At 59.1% G+C, this 17,711-nt stretch overlaps 7 protein-coding genes across 7 annotated transcripts; all 7 read left to right on the top strand.

The window, feature by feature from the left end:
* Positions 1-1,201: 1,201 nt before the first annotated feature.
* On the top strand, positions 1,202-2,404 carry LSCM1_00711 (uncharacterized protein; the record flags this gene model as incomplete). The annotated part of the gene is made up of 1 exon (XM_067318353.1): positions 1,202-2,404. One exon carries the CDS (start codon positions 1,202-1,204, stop codon positions 2,402-2,404), a length of 1,203 nt encoding a protein of 400 aa, XP_067174458.1.
* Positions 2,405-3,820: 1,416 nt separating this feature from the next.
* LSCM1_00710 (uncharacterized protein) lies at positions 3,821-5,482 on the top strand (the record flags this gene model as incomplete). The annotated part of the gene is made up of 1 exon (XM_067318352.1): positions 3,821-5,482. One exon carries the CDS (start codon positions 3,821-3,823, stop codon positions 5,480-5,482), a length of 1,662 nt encoding a protein of 553 aa, XP_067174457.1.
* A 1,524-nt stretch (positions 5,483-7,006) lies between these two features.
* LSCM1_00709 (uncharacterized protein) lies at positions 7,007-7,288 on the top strand (the record flags this gene model as incomplete). Its single annotated transcript, XM_067318351.1, has 1 exon — positions 7,007-7,288. The coding sequence occupies one exon, from the start codon at positions 7,007-7,009 to the stop codon at positions 7,286-7,288; it is 282 nt and encodes a 93-aa protein (XP_067174456.1).
* Positions 7,289-8,145: 857 nt separating this feature from the next.
* On the top strand, positions 8,146-8,739 carry LSCM1_00708 (uncharacterized protein; the record flags this gene model as incomplete). Its single annotated transcript, XM_067318350.1, has 1 exon — positions 8,146-8,739. One exon carries the CDS (start codon positions 8,146-8,148, stop codon positions 8,737-8,739), a length of 594 nt encoding a protein of 197 aa, XP_067174455.1.
* A 1,631-nt stretch (positions 8,740-10,370) lies between these two features.
* On the top strand, positions 10,371-10,931 carry LSCM1_00707 (uncharacterized protein; the record flags this gene model as incomplete). The annotated part of the gene is made up of 1 exon (XM_067318349.1): positions 10,371-10,931. The coding sequence occupies one exon, from the start codon at positions 10,371-10,373 to the stop codon at positions 10,929-10,931; it is 561 nt and encodes a 186-aa protein (XP_067174454.1).
* Positions 10,932-11,828: 897 nt separating this feature from the next.
* Positions 11,829-13,052, top strand: LSCM1_00706 (uncharacterized protein; the record flags this gene model as incomplete). The annotated part of the gene is made up of 1 exon (XM_067318348.1): positions 11,829-13,052. One exon carries the CDS (start codon positions 11,829-11,831, stop codon positions 13,050-13,052), a length of 1,224 nt encoding a protein of 407 aa, XP_067174453.1.
* Positions 13,053-14,922: 1,870 nt separating this feature from the next.
* Positions 14,923-16,032, top strand: LSCM1_00705 (uncharacterized protein; the record flags this gene model as incomplete). Its single annotated transcript, XM_067318347.1, has 1 exon — positions 14,923-16,032. The coding sequence occupies one exon, from the start codon at positions 14,923-14,925 to the stop codon at positions 16,030-16,032; it is 1,110 nt and encodes a 369-aa protein (XP_067174452.1).
* Positions 16,033-17,711: the final 1,679 nt, after the last annotated feature.

The following is a 17,711-nucleotide window of genomic DNA, read 5'->3' as shown; positions in this document are numbered from 1 at the left end:
GCGCTTGCACGCAGCGCCTGCGTTCGTGCCTCGCAGGGTGTGCTGTAGGGGTCGGGGACGTGCCGGGTAGCATATCTGTGGGGCATTTGGTGCGAGGCAGAGGGACCTGGTTCGAGCGGCGTGATGTCGGCTGTACGCATCTAAAGCGCAGCGCCAGCCCAGACCTGCCCGCCAACAGCAGCAGTCGGCAGGCTGCCGAGGATTCCCCCTCGGCTGCGCAGCTGATGTTGAGGGTGCCCTGCACCGACGTGGCTGCTGTGCCCATGGCTCCAGAGGAGAAGGAAGCGGGCGAACGAACGACTGTTGGCAGTCCTGATCACACATCACAGAAGCATGTTAAAGGCACGCTGAGGATGCGGGGAGAGGCTGGGCACCTTTGGCCGCCCTTCCCTCACCTGCGTCGTTGCGAGGGACTGTGATACCTATCCTTCCCTACAGCTCTCGTTCTACCTATATTACCTTAAACCTTACGTGCTGTCACCTCCGCGCACGTTCTTTCCGGGACTTGGCGCCTTTGCACGGGAGCTTGTTTAACACGTTTCTCAGGGTAGGTGTCTCAACACAGACCCTCGCCATCCCCCTCTTTCTCTTCCCCCCCCACCCCTACCCTGATCAACTCGCTTGAGCCTATCAACGCTTTCGGTTTTTTCTTTCGTTTGTTACTTCCTGAGAGAGGCGCGTCGGATAGCGCTTCTAGCGTCCACTCCACATGTGTCTTGAGATCTTTGATTTTGACGAGCACGGAGGATGAAAGCTGCGAAACTCAAAGCGGGCGAACGCGCGGCTGACAGCCAAGAGCCCTTACGGCGCTCACCGTTATCACAGACCCGCATGCACGCGTAAGCATTCTGCCACTGTATCGATGCGCCAGTGTCTGGAAACTCGGCACGCGTGCCGGGCAACGAGAGGGGGCGGGCGGTGCCGCGACTGTGCCTGTTGGCTGCGCTGCAAAGGGAAGAGATAATGACTTCCGTACCTTCTCTCACCGTCTCTCTTCGAACCCGTTTGTTGTTCTTCCTATGCATAAATGCCTCTGCTTGTTCATGTCCGTGTGTGTATGTGTGTGGCGTTGACCCCTCCCCTCCTCTCTCCCTCTTTTGACCTGCTCACCATCAGCGGGACATGTGCCTTTCAGTCGTTGGGTAGGTCTTTGCCGAACACACACCACACACACACGCGCGAAAGGGAGTGGGTGCGCCCAATGAAAACAGTCGTGCGGGATCGCTCCTTAGAGTTTCTCATACGCCGTGACACGGGGGCAGCTCAGCCCCCGCTGGGATCGCTAAAATGCGAGAACTTCACGCAGCGCCACTGGCGCGACGCCTTCGATGACGAGCAGGCTTCTCTTCGAGAAGAGGTGTGGGCCGTGAAGTCCCGATTGGACGCCATACCGTCAGAGGTGTACACAGCCGCCCGTAACAAACTCTTTCCACTGGCTGTCAGCGGGGAGCAGCGGCACTTCTCCAACCGCGCGGGCCACAAGCTGCTCGAGTCGATGGAATCCACCGGGGTATGGATGGAGCTTTTGAAGCTGCTACGCGGCAAGTCCATGAAGCGGCCGCGCGACTTTGCGTTTGCGGACTTGTGCGGGGGGCCTGGTGCCTTCAGCCAGGCGTTGTTCCAAGCCAGTCGAAGGCAGGGATGGCGGCACGTGCACGGCTACGGCATGACACTCGCTGGCGTCAGCGGGCTCGACTGGTACGATTCTCTGCTTAAATCGCCGCAGTTCACCCGCACCTATGGCCTTGATGGCACAGGGGATATTTTTCGACTGAGTAACATTGAGTGCCTCGCCTCCATCACTAAGGCAGCACCACTGCTTCTTGTGGTCGCCGACGGCGGCTTCCACGTGGACGTCTCCAAGGCCAACTTCCAGGAAACGATCTCGTCGCGTATCATGTACGGGCAGTGGCTCGCGGCCCTCAAATTACTACGCAAAGGTGGCTGCTTCGTACTGAAGCTCTTCGACACATTCTCGCCGCTCTCGCGGGCCGTGCTCTACATGTCGAGCTTTTTGTATCGGCGCGTTCACATCGCCAAGCCGCGCCATAGCCGCGTTGTGAATAGCGAGCGATACTTAGTCTGCATTGACTTTCTCGGCTACCCCAGTGCGGAATGGAGTCGGTACCTGGACTTCTTCTATGAGAGAGGATTCGTGGACAATGAGCACGTGCCGGAGCTGATCCCACGAGAGTGGTGCCTTCAGGATGAGGTGTTCATGTCCGACATGCGTGACATGAACACCACAGTAGCGATAAACCAAGTGATGGCCCTGCAGATGATCATCGACGCTGCCCCTGGCGTGGCGGAAGAGCTGAAGGCGAAAGAGGCCGCGAAGAAGACCGTAGGGGAATCCGGAGACGGCTGTGCATCACCGCCAGACCGGTGCGACGATAGCGATTGAGCCGCTTCCACCGAGGACAAAAATGCGCCCCAGCAGTGGTGCTGCCTGCTACTCACTTGTTTTTCTTGATAGTCGGATTGCCCCCTCCCCTCATGACGAGCGGAAATGCCTCATGGCGCGTGGCATCGCACGGCCCTGTCCCCCCCACCCTCCCTCAAACGCTGGGTGCGAGAAAACCAGCCAGCCGCTCGACCCCGCCCCCACCCTTCTTCTTTTACTCCGGTGGAAGCACCTGTGGTGGGGCGACAGCGGGTCAGGCGCCGGCGTCGCATAGGGAGGGGGGATGACCGCGACGCATCGCTACTGATGTTGGCGGGTGGGGCCGTGGGTGGTGTGGCGCTCGAGCGACCCGCAACGGCGAGCACGCCGGTGCGATGGGCAAAGCGCCAGCGCGACTCGGACGCGTGCCGCCCGGCCCTCACACTGGCGAGTGGTGTGCGGGGGAGCCTGAGCGACCCCTCCCTACCCCCTCCCCCGCTCCCTTACCCCCTCGAGGGAGATGGCAGCGCGCTGTGGGCTGGCGTAGCGGGAGCAGCGACGAGGCGGCGTGCGCAGCTGTGGGTGGCGCGTGTCTGGCGCTGCGTGGCAGCTACGCGAAGCGGGCCTGTGTGACGCGAGCGGGAGGAGAAATGAGCGGGCACAGACTCATGATGCATGAAGATGTTTGGGTTAAGGGGCCTAGACGCTTTCGCTAAAGCGCCTTTTCAGTTATCATTCATGCGCAGGTGTGCAGGATCTTGCGGCCCCCTAAACGAGGAAGTGGTACAGGAACCTGCATGGCAACGAGGCCTCTTCCACTGACTCGAACCTAAGCCCTTTTCCTGCCCGCCGTGAACAGACGTGCACACACATACATACGAAAGGGCACCGAGCAGGAGAAGCGTAGCCGTCCAAAGTGGGCGTGGACCGGGCGGGGGCTCGTGGCAGGAGGGTGTGCGAAGAAAGCTCACGAAGTGCATGAATGTGTGCGCGGAAGGATGCACACTACACTTCGAATCACCACGCCTCTTCTGTGAAGCAAAGTCCGATGCCAGGCGCAGAGACCTCGTTGGTGTATGCGCAGACACGCCAGCCCGCAGCCCTCTCCATCCCTCAACTTCCCTTTCACATCGCCTGTTTACATGCCAACACCCTTCCACCACCACCTACGCCGTACCACTTCGTCGGGACATGGGCAGTAAAACACTCACGTACCCCCCTCTCCCATCTATTATCAGGCCTTGCAAGCACTCACCACTTCTGATATTCTTCCTTAATCCCCGCGCTTCACCCTCTTGCCAGCTTCTTCTACACATACACGAAGACGCGCTTTCTCGTCCTCCTCCCCGCACACATACATTCGCTTGTCATCGGTTGAGCAGTAAAAAAAAATTGTGCACGTTTCTCACTCGCAGAAGCTTTTCTCATCGTATCATCATGTCGAAACTCACGCTGAAACAGCACGAAAAACTCCCTCGCCGCACGCTGCTGCTTGTGGTGATGGACGGCATCGGTATCGGCCCTGAGGATGACTACGATGCGGTGCACGTGGCTTCGACCCCGTTCATGGATGCTCAGCGAAAAAATAGCCGCCTCTTTCGCTGCATCCGCGCACACGGTACCGCCGTTGGCTTGCCCACTGACGCCGATATGGGCAACAGCGAGGTCGGTCACAACGCCCTTGGCGCTGGACGTGTAGCCCTCCAGGGTGCCTCCCTGGTCGACGACGCACTCCAAAGCGGCGAAATCTTCAACAGCGATGGGTATCGCTACCTCCTTGGAAGCTTCAGCAAGGAGGGCAGCACGTTGCACCTAATTGGCTTGCTGAGTGACGGTGGCGTGCACTCGCGTGACAACCAGGTCTACCCTATCATCGAGCGCGCTGTCAAGGATGGGGCCAAGAGGATTCGAATGCACGTGCTGTACGATGGCCGCGACGTGCCCGATGGCTCCTCTTTTCGGTTCACAGATGAGCTGGAGGCGGTGCTGGCGAAAGCGCGCCTGGAAGGCTGTGATGCGCAGATCGCGAGCGGTGGCGGCCGCATGTTTGTGACGATGGATCGGTACGACGCCGACTGGAGCATCGTGGAGCGCGGCTGGCGAGCGCAGGTGCTCGGTGATGCGCGCCACTTTCACAGCGCCAAGGAGGCCATTACGACGTTTCGTGAGGAGGACCAGAAGGTAACAGACCAGTACTACCCGCCGTTTGTCGTGGTGGACAGCGAGGATAAGCCGCTTGGCACTATCGAGGACGGCGACGCCGTGTTGTGCTTCAATTTCCGAGGCGATCGCGTGATTGAGATGTCTCGGGCCTTCGAGGAGGAAGACTTCAACAAGTTCGACCGCGTGCGCGTGCCGAAGATTCGCTACGCCGGCATGATGCGCTACGATGGTGACCTCGGCATCCCGAACAATTTCCTGGTGCCGCCACCGACGCTCACCCGCGTGAGCGAGGAGTATTTGTGCGGCACCGGGCTCAACATTTTCGCCTGCTCCGAGACACAGAAGTTCGGCCATGTCACGTACTTCTGGAATGGCAACCGCAGCGGCAAGCTGGACGAGCAGCACGAGACCTTCAAGGAGGTGCCGAGCGACCGCATCCAGTTCAATCAGAAGCCAGAGATGAAGGCGGCCGAGATCACGCAGGTGGCGATCGAAGCCTTGAAGAGCGGCAAGTACGATGTGGTGCGCATCAACTATCCCAACGGTGACATGGTGGGCCACACGGGCGACCTCAAGGCCACCATTGCCGGCGTCGAGTCGGTCGACAAGTCGTTGGAGATGCTTAAAGAAGCGGTCGACAGTATCAACGGCGTCTTCCTTGTGACGGCCGACCACGGCAACTCGGACGACATGGTGCAGCGCGACAAGAAGGGTAAGCCAATGAGGGATGACAAAGGCAACGCCCTCGCTCTCACCTCTCACACCCTCGCACCGGTTCCCGTGTTCATTGGTGGTGCGGGCCTCGATCCCCGCGCGATGATGCGGACCGACCTTCCCATGGCGGGCCTCGCGAATGTCACAGCCACCTTCATCAACCTGCTTGGCTTTGAGGCGCCCGAAGACTACGAGCCCAGCCTGATCACACTTGAGGACTGAGGCTGTAGTCCCCGTGGACAGTGAGGCCCCACCTTATACCCACACAAGTGTGGCCCTATTTACCTCGCCCCCCCTCTCCCTTCGTCATCTTTCCTCGATGACGCACACGCGTACCCCCTCAAAAGGACCTCTTGAATTCCTTCCCTCGTTATCCTCACCAACATGCTCTGTTGCATGCCGCGATGCCTGTGGCGCATGTGAGTGCAGGTGCGCGCCTGTGCGCGTATGCCTGCTGGTGTATGGCGGTTCAGTGTCTCCTGATCAGCAGCAAAGAGAACGATGCACAGCGGACGCGAAACGATGGCCAGCGAAAGCAGCGCAGGAGTCCATGTGAGAGAGGGTGGGGGGATCGCCGTTGTGGACGCGTCTTCTCTCGATCCCCTTTCGCGGGCGGATCGTGGACACTGCGTGACACAACACCCACTGGTGTCTTCTGCCTCACGCATGTGGAGCCGTGAGCGGCGCTACGAGCGTGCGCCGAAGTCCCTCCTCTCCCCCCGCTCCCCGTCACACAACGCCATCACCGACGCGCACCGATCAGTAGCATCCCATGTGCACTGCGCGGTGAAGCGGAGATGAGTAAAATGGAGTCGTTGCCCTCTTTTTTTTGCTTCTTCCTATTAGTCCGCGTTCTTTTCTACTTACGGCGCACATGAGTGAGCACCCAAAAGAGTGTGCGAGAGTGACTTCCCTCTCAACTCCCCCCATTGTACAAGTGCGGACGCGCGGAACCGCCGTTTGGCTCTCCTCTCGCTCAGGCGGAGCTCTCAACGAGAGCGCGGGCCTCTTCCTCTCCCTAAGCGGCATGGCTGTTGCTCCTCTCTTCTTCGAATTCTCTTTGCGCAGTCGTGCCTCGGCGGCACAAAGAGAGAGGAGCGCAACTGCTGCGCATGAATTTCAGAACGGACGTCTGTGCATTGCGCTTGATAGGCTGCAACGTCAGAGTTATGCGGGCTTGCCCCCCACTCGTTGCCGCGGACTCTCACCGGCGACGGACGGTATCTTGCGTTCTCTCAGCCTGGAATGGATGGAAGGGAAGGATGGCAATGGATGCGCACACGCACCCGGACGAGGTTCGAGGAAATGCACATCTGAGTTTCCTCCCCGCCATTGGAAGAGAGGCACCCACCCCGGCGTCTGCGTCACGTGATGTGGGCGTCACGTTTCGACGTGGGGCGGTACTGCGACACTCTCAATGGCGCCATGACTCGGAGTGGTCTTGCCTTTTCCTTCCTTTGGTTTCGCCTTTCGCGGCAGCGGTGTTCGACCTCGACCATATGCGGGTGCGCCCCTCTTGCATGTGCTCTCCATCCTCGCCGTTCTCTACTCTCCTCATCCTCGCGGCTGCGCTTCACCCCTCATCTCTATTCTTTCTCATGAGCCATTATCGCTGTCTGACTCGATGCGGCCCTGGCCATCATCTCTGCTGTACACAAAAAGCGCGCCATATTCGGGTGCGTCAGTTCGTGTATGTGTGTGTTATTTCATTCAGTTCGCCACATCAGAGGCGAGAGACACGCAGCAATGCGAATTCCCGGCATCAACAACGGGCCGAACCTCGCGGCCGGCTCGCCCCGTATGGCGGCCATGGATTCACGTAGGCACCCACTGCCGAAGAGGCTGAACTATCTCCTCCCCATCACGCTCCTCTTTGCCATGAGCGGTATCGCCTACACCTTCAAGTGGAATTCTGATCGCCAGAAGGAAGGCGGCGGCGCCTGCGTGGACTGCGCGCGCCAGCGAGAGATGGTAGAGGAGGTGTACTTCAGCAAGAGGCCTGCTGTGCAGCGGGGCTGCCGCTTGTAAGGAACGAAGGCCGGCCAAGATGGACACCTCGCACACAGCTTCGTCGATTCGCCGATGCAGTGTAAGTGTCTGCGAAGAGGATGGGAAGGCGGAATGCTCTCCACTTCCCGGGGATTGGGGTGCGCTGCTTTTGGGTGCGCGCTTCCCTCCCCGCTGCAGTTTTCACTTGAACGCCCCTTTTGACCGGCGACAGTGACATGCATGAAGTGTGTCACAGACACAGAAACACATACACACACACATGAAAATGGCTCGATGCCCAACGTGGGAGGACGGCGCTGATATGCAGCTGTGAGAACGAGTCTCCGTCATGCCGTCAAACCTGCAGTCGAGCTTTGCGCTCCACCTCTTCTGACGCTACCTCCATCCTGGTTGCACAACTCGAGAAGAGCTTGCATGGCACCACCTTTACCGCCACTACTCTCCCCCATCTCGCGCACACTATGCACTGCCGCGGGCCGCTGCTCCTTTAGGTTGCTCTTTGCTGCCTTGAGCTCCACCCCACCGCCCTAACACCGACACCCATCCGCTACATATACATATACAAACATATATATATATATGTAAATACACCGGCACACCGATCATCTCTCTGCACGACCACACGCGCTCTCTCGTCATCCACATCACACGCGCTGCAGAGGGGGTATTTTCTCTTTGCGTGCTTGGGTGAGCCGCCGGCTTTCTGCTCCTCTTCCCCCTTTTCCCATAGATTACGGCCGTCGGAGAGCTCAGCTGTCTCGCCTCGCATCGCCGCTTCTGTTAACGGATCTCACCCTTCTCTCAGCTTGGCCCACCCCCTTCTGTCAGCCCGCTGGAGAACCGACACAGACGCGGTTGCGTCACCTGGTGCGCTGATGGCGGATCTTCTATCGCAGCTTGAGCAGGACTTCATAGCGATACAGCAGGCAGACCCATCTCTAGCGGATGGCTCGCGTCTAGTCTACGATCGCGAAGTTCCATGCGAACTACGCGCCCTGCGAGCGGGGCAGTCGTCTACCGGCTCCCTGGAGCCGATGAAGATCAAGGTGCTCACCAATGGCGAGGAGCGCAACTTGGCCAGTCTTCGCATTGAAGTGATAACCGAGTCTGACATCTTCTTCCATTACACCTGCATCATCAATGACCAGGGATTTCTGCGGCTGCGCGAGGATCAAAACCTCGTGTGCGAGTTTTCAGAGTTCCTGATGACGCTGTTGAAGATGTTCAACCGTTGCATCCGAGAGCCCGGCCGCTTCATCGCGGCGCTGCTCCTCGGTGACGATGGCACTGCGAACTTAGAGTTTGTGGAAAATTTGGAGTATAAGTTAGTCAGTGTGTTGGTGCTGCCCTTTCGCGCCTCCCCACCTGAGGTCGTTCGTGAGCAGGCGCAGTATCGCTACAGCGCGACCCGTGCACGACTTGACTTGGTCACGGAGCAAATCAAACGTGCGAACCCAGCTCGGCGCTGAAGAGCGGCTTCACAAAGGGACAGTGAGGGACGCGAGGGGCGGGGGACGCCTACCCGAATCTCCCTTCCACAGCTATCTTTCGTCTCTTCAGCCACCATTCCTCTTCTCTTTTCTTGCGCACGGATAGCGGTGAGTAGTGCTTCATCCGCCGCTTAGATACTCGGGGTGTCAGCGTTTTTTCTTTTGACCCTTGTGTGTGTATATATGTGTGTGCGACTGGCGCTCGTATACCGGTCAATGAACAAGTATCTGCTTTTAGGTATGCGGGTGTGCTCTCTAGTGAGTGTTGCCGGTTTGAGGGTCGACGGTCATTCTACCGCCATCCTCGCATGCTGTTGGGGTTGCGCCCATAATAGGCTGACGCTCAGTCGTTTCCCCTGACGCCTGAACGTATGCGAGTGTGGGGTGTGTTTGATTTGGTAGAGTCCAAGTGCGTGTGGCATAGATTCTTTTTTTTTCTCCTCGCGATATGGGGCGTGGAGGTGTGGTATCCTCCCCATCCCTCTCTCTCGCCCTCGCCCTCTGGGACGCCTTTTTTGTTCGGCTATTCTCGCCGCATGTCGCCCCCCTCCTCCACCCCTACGGATGCTCTCCCAATGGCCGGGCCGACACATACGCGCCGCTGCCCGGATAGAAAGGTTCTTCCGTCGGAGTGCGGCTGTGGTAGCTCTTCCGTTGTTTTGTTAGGCTATTTTGCTGTGTAGCCGCTGCCGACGACGCTATACGCGAGCGTCTCCTGCCTCGCGGCCCTTTCCTCCCTCCCTGCACCCTCCCCCCTCACAGAGACACACACACACCTCTCAGCCAGTCGCTTTTTTTCCCGTTCTCTTTGTCTTCCCTAATCCTCGCCAATGGCAGCGTGTTTGTGGTGGGGATTAGCCTCGATGGCCTGCTGGGTAGAGAGAAGGGGGTGTGTCCTTGGGCGCGTCGAGGGGGGTCGTCGGTGTGCTGCAGCGTGCCTGCTTCTTGTGCAGGCGATTAGCGCACCATCCATACACGGGCACACACACAAAAAGGCGTTTGTGCACGCTGAACGCGAAGTGGCGAAATCCGCAAGGCGGAGGGCGAACGCTCTTCATGGCTTCGGCCTCCGCGGAGAAAGAGGTGGGGACACTTTCTCCTGCTGTGATCGGCTGCTACCTCCTCCCCCTCCCCAGCATGTGCAAGACGCCGTAGTTGAGACGGCGTGGAGCTTGTCGATCTTGGGTGACAAAGTAGCTGAAGACGAGGTGCGCTAATGCTGTCCTGTCTGTTACGGTTGCCACGCCGCCTGCAGCAGAAGTGCCTCTTCAATTAGGGATTCAAACCCGCGGTTCTGTATCCGGTGCATGGGCAGCGCATGCCACGTACTCATTCCATGGCGTTCGTCTCGTGAGATCACTTGTACGCATCCCTCGTTATTGGACGTCTCCCTCTCTCTTTCTCTCTCTTTCTCGGCACCTTTACCTCGAGAGCACAGCCGCCGCTGGGTCTTGTGTGTGAAGGGGCGCTTTTCTTCCACGTTGCACCCACGACTGATCTCTGCCGCATTGCGTTTTCAACTAGGCGGCGGGCGCACATACACAGTCTTTTACGATTCGTATTTCATCTCGCCGTGAGCCTTTCTTCTCACGCGTGCGTGCCTTATCACCATGCGGCGCGGCGCTGTTCTGTTTCTAGGGGTCGAACGTCCGCTGACCCCCGGCAGTGTGCTACAGACGGTCCGCAGCGATCCTGGCATGACGGCTGCTTACTACGCGAACCGCTACTTCGGCGAGGGCAATGCGATGCAGCTAAACCACCTTCTTTGGGGCGTTCTGAAGCGCAATGGAAAAGTAGACATCGACCGCGCCGACGGCAGGGATGCGGCGCCACGCTGGTACCCGCTGTTTTCAAATCCGAGGCGACATCGGGTGCGGCACCACAACGCTGACGAGGAGGATTTGTCATTGCTCCAGAATGCCCAGCCGGCGGCTTCAGCGCCCGAGACGTCTGCCGACACTCTTGCGTCCGTTTGCCGCCCGAGTGCTACTGAGCTGGAGAGCGCCATCGTACGTCTCGTGCAGGCGGTGCCAGGCAAGGACATCCACTACTACATCATGGAGCTGCCTGTGCAGTACCAGCGCAGTGCCCCTTCAGCGTTCAGGCGGCTGCGTGAGGCAGGGGTGCTGGAGCGCGCGGCCACCCCTGTGGGGACGTACGTGTGGCGATAGGGAAGAGGGAACCACACCCGTGCAGTGGGGGAGGGGGGACGGAAGAGCAGGAGTAGTGGACGATTGGCGAAGAGGCGTTCTGGCAGTGCCTTTCTGCTTTGGCTGTGTTGCTCCTTCAAGGGCGACTCCCTTACCCCTTCCTCCCCTCTGGCATTGTTTCGGCCTCCTTAGCCGGCACGTGGCCTATACCGCTACCGTGGCGATACGCCGACGTTGAAAGCGCGGACTTCTCGAAGCGTTGGCGTGAACGTATGCTTTTCTTTGTTGCTATATGCGTATGCCACAGGTCACAGCGCAGCGACGGGGGCAACTCAACTGATTCCGTGGCTGGCGTAGCATCTCTTCGCGTTGCCCCTACCGAATATTCACACCCTTCAGAGTGAGCGAAATCGTGGGTGATGGAGCGCTTCGTTTGGCCGCGCAGGGGCTTCTGTCCGTTGTAGCAGCCGCCATGCCTCCCTTTCTTTCTTCCTGCTAACCTGTGCAGTGCATCCGCTGATCCCTATAAGGGGAGGGCGTACAAGATGGGAGCGAAGTCCTCTTTTTCTGCCGACGATCTCTTCTGCGCTCGCTCTGACGTACAGCTCTTGCGTATGATGCTTAAAGCCCCCCCTCGCACCTTCTTATCACTTCTCTCTACGTGTCGTGTCTCCCTCTCGGCTGTTTCGTCGCATCTGAAATTCAAAAGGAGTGCTATCGGGTAATCGTGGCGCAACGGGCATTGGCATCCGTGCTTGGACGCCCACCCATACACGTCTATCCGCACATACGCCGACACGTACACCGGATTCTTCAGGTACCTTTCTCCTCCGGCGTCCTTCTCAAACGTAAAACAACACGCCTCTGCGTCCCATCGCCTTGCGAGACCGCCAAGTGCTCGGCGACGCGTGAACTATAATGACGTTCGACGGTGTGCCTCCTGACAAGCCGGTGATCGCCGCGGTGCGGGCGCCGGTCTTCCGCTATGTCCAGAGCGTGGCGCCGTTAGTGCTGCAGGTCTTCGCGTTTGTCGTGTATGTGGTAATAATGCTCTGTGCCAACCGCGTCCACCCGCGTGCTGTGAATGCCATACTCGCGGTTGTGGTGCTGTGCGTCCTGATAGCCAGCCTCCTTAGGCGAATCGCTCCCTTTGTGTTTATCGAAGTGGGCCATTATCGCCACGAGCGCGTCTCGGCGACCGTGACACGATTGCTTCCCACTACGTTCCAGTCGTGGATTGCAGTGCAGACGCTGGCTGTTGTCGCCATTGGCCACCCACTGTATCTCCTCATTTTCACACACTACACGGCGAAGGGAAACCTCTACGCCTTCGCGATGCTCGGCCTGCCCGGCACACTTGGCGGGCCCGTCTTCGCCCTCTGTCTCGGCATTTTGATTTGCGCGGCGGTGCTGGGGGCCCTCTACGGGGTTGTCCTGCTCCCCGCCAAGGGCTACAACCCTTTTTACGTACGCGCGCCAGAGAACCGGCTGTCCAGATGGATTCGGCTCAGCTCCTGGTTCCCTCTCATATTGCTGCTAATGGTGCTCTTCTGCGCCGGCCGCCTCCTGCCATGTGATGGGACGCACGCGAGCTACACTGCCACCTCTCCTCCATACACCTGCGGCAGCGGCGCCCACTGGCTTGCCGGCGTCGTTGCCTGGCTGTTTATCGCGGCCTCGTTTGTCGGCCTCGACGTGGGCATCGGCTTTCTTCGGCTGCTTGGCGGAGAGGACGTGCCGTATTACGCCCTCGAACCCCGCGTCGACGGCTTCTTCTGCGAGCTGTTGGTATGGGCCCTGAAGGTGTCGGCGTTGGCGACAACGTTGCTCTCATCGGTAGCTCTCCACGCCATCACAGCTGCGCTGTTCCTCGGTCTTTTTGTCTTTGCGTGGCGTTGGCGCACAGCCACAGCGGAGACGTTGGAGGGGATCAGTCGATGTGCCATGGCAGTGGTAGTGGCGACTTGTGTGATGTCATGTTTCATGTCCATCGGCTCCATCCCGTCGGCCGTGCAGGGGCTGCTCATCTGGGTCACCTGGCTGCTCTCCGTCGCCGGTGCCGCCGCACTTTACCACCGCCGATTTGACTGGGTAATCTTTGGCAGCGGCAGTGGCGTCACTGCAGACCTTATCGTTTTGTAGCCGGCTCACGGCCGTCGGCCGTGCGTGAGTGTGCGTGCGCACCCTCTCCCACTGGCGCCAGGCGTGGCGGCTTCCGTCAGTATCCTCACCAGCGACCGCAGCCTCCTCCTCCCCCCCCGTCAGCCTATCCACATTTGGGGAGGGGGGAGGAGGAGGCTGCGGTCGAGGGAGACATTGAAAAAAAAAACCGATGCGGTTGAGGCGAAGCAAACGCCAGTTTTATCCCTCCTATAAGCGCTGCTCGTACACTGCCGCGTGCGTGCGTGCCTATGGCTCTCGCCGTGCCCGTCTACGCAGCACCGCCCCTCTCCCTCTCACTCTCCGCCGTCTTTGGTCCATTGTCACCCGCGCGCTCCCTCTTTTCGGCGCCTCAGCTACCTTCTTTAATCGTCTGCTCCTTCTTTCCTCCCGTTGTCACGAACGTCACACCACACCCACCACGCCGCCTGCCTTGTCATCAGTTAACCAACTTGCGGGCAGGCGCGTCTCCCCGAGCCTCTACGACGTCGGCGCAGTTGGCTTGTTGCGCTTTTCTCGGGGAAGCCCCTCGAAACCAATCCTTTGCCTGCATACCCTCTGACACCACAGCGTCTTGTGCGTCTCGACTGTGTGTCGCCGCCGCTGCCGATAGCACCCCTGAGGTCCCCAGCAGGCTCACACACGCACGCGTACACGCCGACATACGCCTTTTCAGTGGTGCGGTGGGGGCCGCTCGGGCACAAGCATAAAGAAGAGTGATTGAACCGCACAGTGGGGGGGCCACGGCTCCATTTCTCGCCCACTGCGCCCCACGAAGTCAGTCTGGGGCGATTGCACTGGGGTTCCGCGGCTTCGATGCACCTCCGCTGCCGCACCAGTCGTCCTTATGCATCGTTCATGTACGGTTCGCATCCAGGTAAGCGTATCTGCCGCCTCTCCCGCCTCTCCATCACCGCATCGCGCGGTCTAGCTCAACGGCAGCGAGGACACAAGGGCGTGCAAAGGAGCAGCTTGAGTGGCCGCCGAGGGGACCAGTAGAGTTCCAGAAACACTCTGCTGGGATCGCGAAGGGAAAACGGCCCTTGTGCACGTGCACATGCGCGCGACAAGAGCGGCGCGCATCCTTCCTGCCTTCTCACACCTACGGCCCGAATCAACTAAAAAAAAGGAGGAAAACACACGGGACGAAGCCGTAGACATTGACACTCACGCTGTGCCCGAAAAGTGTGTGCGCTCGCCCTTTTTTCTTCTTCATCCTCCTCTCCACTGCGGCGCGACCCCATTTGTTTCCTGGGCTGCAGTTTGCGCCCGCCTCCTCATCTTTGCCTCTCTCCTATCGGTTCATCCCGTGGAAATCACGCCGACGAGCGCTTTTTGTTTGCAAAACTTATCTCGCTCTCCTGCGGGTGACCCAACTCCAGTGGCGCTGGCGAACGCGAAAAGGCATAAGCTTCCTATCTTGTAGCAGTGAAAGCGGGAAGAGGCTGCGGACCTGCGTCAGCCACTGCACCTCTTCCGCTTTTTCCTGAGCGTTTTCTGTCGAGTAGTGGCTGCTTCTCTCTCTCCCTCTCGCCAGCGCGCTGTGCCCCAAAACTTCCCGTTGCTCATCTCATTTCTTCGTATCCTGACGCGGGCAGTTTGAAGTGAGGTCGCGTGGGTGTGGAGCGGAGAGGGCGATACATCCGCGCAGCATACGCTATCTTTTGTGTCTTCTTTCGTTTGTCGGCCACGCACTGCCTTGGCGTGGGCGCGACTGTTCACGGAGGCGGTGGGGGGGGGTGAGAAGATTGCCGCGCTGCCGCGAAAGCGTTTGCGCCAGCTGCTCTCCCTCCCTCTCTCATTCCTCTTGTGTTCGAACCCCTTCTATCACTCGTTCTCTGGCCCTCCCTCGATGCGTTCTTCCAATGCGGACGCCTCAGATACCACCCCACAGCCCTCGCCGAGGGATATCCTGCTGGAGATGAGTACAGCGCCACGTCTGCACAACACGCTCGAGCTACCACCGCCGCCCATCACCTCCGCCGTGACGCGCTCCTGGTCGGATGTTGACCCTTTAAAGCTAATGATGATTTTCGGCGCCACCTCATTCACCTACAGCCTGCTTGGGCAGCCAATCTTCCTTGTCATTGCTCGGCAGCAGTGCTGTACGACTCGCGTGTCCGCTACCACGGTGCTACAGGAGGTTCGGCAGTTACATGGCGTCCGGGGCCTGTACCGGGGTGCAGGAGCAGCCATCTCGGGCACTGTGCTTAGCGAGCTCGTCTACTACTTTCTCGTAGAGTATTGGAAGGAGAAGCTTCCACTGCAGGAGCGAGAGTGGCGCAGCTTTGGTGCAGGCCTGCTGGCCGACCTGGGATCAACTCCCGTCTTCAACCCCTTTGCGGTAGTCTCGCAGGTGCAGATGGTGGCGGGCAGCTCCTACTCTAGTGAGCACAACTATATGTCCGCCGCTCGAACCACCATGACGCTGGTGCGCGAGCAAGGAGTGGGCTGCCTGTTTCGTGGAACGCTGCTGACGTTGGTGGTGGCCCCCCTCACCGGGGCGTGGTGGTTTGTGTACGAGTCCTTTAAGCGCCTCGTCTACGGCGCAGCCCCGGCGATTGGCACGCGGCTCTCTGTCGTGTTGCCTGAGTCTATACAGCGGTCGCTGCCGCTCTGCTGCACCTCTGCGACCGACAACGTGCTGGTGAACGCTGGGGTCGGCGCGGCCGCGAGTATGGTGATTGGTGTGGTCATGAACCCCTTTTACGTGCTGCGTTTGCGCTTGCAGGTAAGCAAGCGTGTCGAAGGGGTGCGCTTCCCGCTGCTCCACATCGTGAAAGAGGTGCTGAAGAACGAAGGGGTGCGTGCGCTGTGGAAGGGGCTAGGTGGAAATCTTTTGGTGGGTGTAGTCGGCGGGTGCTCGTTTGGCTTCACTTACGAAGGCGCAAAGCAGTTCTCCGACATTACGCAGGTATCCAGCAAGTCAACGTCCGCTGCCAGCTGCAGGCAACAACTGTGAGAGGCAGAGGCAGTAGACTCCCCCCCCAACACACACACACACACACTTGCACACAGCAGCGCGGCTGCGAGGGCTTGGAATCGGAAGCTTTCGCTTAAACGGTAGCCCCACCAAGCACGCACCGAGGAGTAGCTGCTTTGGTGAGAGGCCACTCCGCGAGGTCGTGAATGGTGATTTCGCGGCGGCATTGCCGAGGTGAGAGTGGTTCTGCCTTTGTGTGTGCACGTGCGTGTGACGTTCTCTGTTTTCAGTGGCGCACAACCGAGCGGGTGATGACATGTCGGCCTCGTTGCGTGCAGGGCGAGGCACCTACACACGGACTCCCGCGAAGGAAACAAGCGGTTCCGCAAGTACGCAACGGCTTGTGTCACAGAAGTCATGCACCATTTTGCAGCAGCAGGAGACAGAACGGCGGGGTGTCAGAGGAGCAGGAATCGTGTTGATGGGCGCACTATTGTGCTCGGTATCTCGCTTGCTCTGCCCCCCCCCCATTGAGGAGAGAGTGGATGTCACACCGTACAGCAGATAAGCCGCAACGGTGCACCGGAAATGTCACTGCCCGGCCGCCCGGCGTTGCCTGCGGGGAGGCTGGTGCGCGCGCATGTTTTGTGAGGCGACTTCGAAGTTGGTCGTGAAGGAAGACTGCAGAAGAGGCCTCTTGCCCTTCAACATGGCTCTCGTCTGCTGCTCAGTGCAGACGCTTTGGCAGCCGTGGCTCATGGAACACCGCGACACGTCGTGCGACCCGCTCCTGCTATGCGTTCGCAGCCTCTTCGGCCATCCCACACATTCATGCACATAGGGTGAGGCAGCTGCCGTTGTTTCGATGGATGCCTGCACTCAACGTGCTCTCACCGGTCACATATTTCTTCGCCGCCTTTTTCTCTCCCTTTCCATCTATTTCCTTTGCTGCATCTGCGGCCACCTTCTCGGCACACGACCACGCGCGCTCAACCTGCGTAGGGAGTGGTATCAAGCAATCTCGGCTGTGTGTATCGTTCACGTTCGCTGGCATCCACGGTGACTCTTACCGCCTTCTTTGTTGACCTTTCGGAGCTCGCCTGTTCTTCCGTCTCTCTGCGGCCACGCCGTCGTGAAGACCTCGCATTCGACGAAGGCGACTGAACATCGGAGCACACAGACAGATACGAACCGGCCCTGAGAGAGGTAGGCGCGAGCGCCGCTGCCCCCCCTCCAGCCACACACACACACACAAGCCGCGACCTCAGAGACCCCCTGCCATCGGTGACAAGAGATACCCATAAAGCAAGAAGCACGCTCTGACCCCGCACCATAAAATCATTATAACGTCAAGAAGAAGCCAACTGATAGAGATCCCTCACTCCCTTTCCACGTATTTTTTCCTCGTTTTTTTTTCTCAGGAGTGTTTCTTCTCTGTGCCGTCCGCCCCACCTCTCTCCTTCGCATCCAATCATCCGCCTCGCCAGGCCCTACGAAAACACGCACAAGGCCTCGGGTACACCTCTCTGCTGCGCTCCTCCGTTGAGTTTTCCCGCTTGACTCAGGGTCCTTCGCCAGACTTTATCTCTGGTTCGCATTGTGGTGCATTAGTGCCTCTATTTGCCTTGCTTGTGGTCCTACTCGATCATCTGCCGTCGACAGCACCACGAGTACGCGCGCGCGCACAGAGCAAGAGAAAGTGAATAGAATTGACCGAG

Source organism: Leishmania martiniquensis, chromosome 36 (assembly GCF_017916325.1).
Source record: "Leishmania martiniquensis isolate LSCM1 chromosome 36, whole genome shotgun sequence".
Classification (NCBI taxonomy): domain Eukaryota; phylum Euglenozoa; class Kinetoplastea; order Trypanosomatida; family Trypanosomatidae; genus Leishmania; species Leishmania martiniquensis.
Note: the sequence above shows the minus strand (reverse complement) of the source record. Positions and strands in the feature narration are given on the sequence as shown.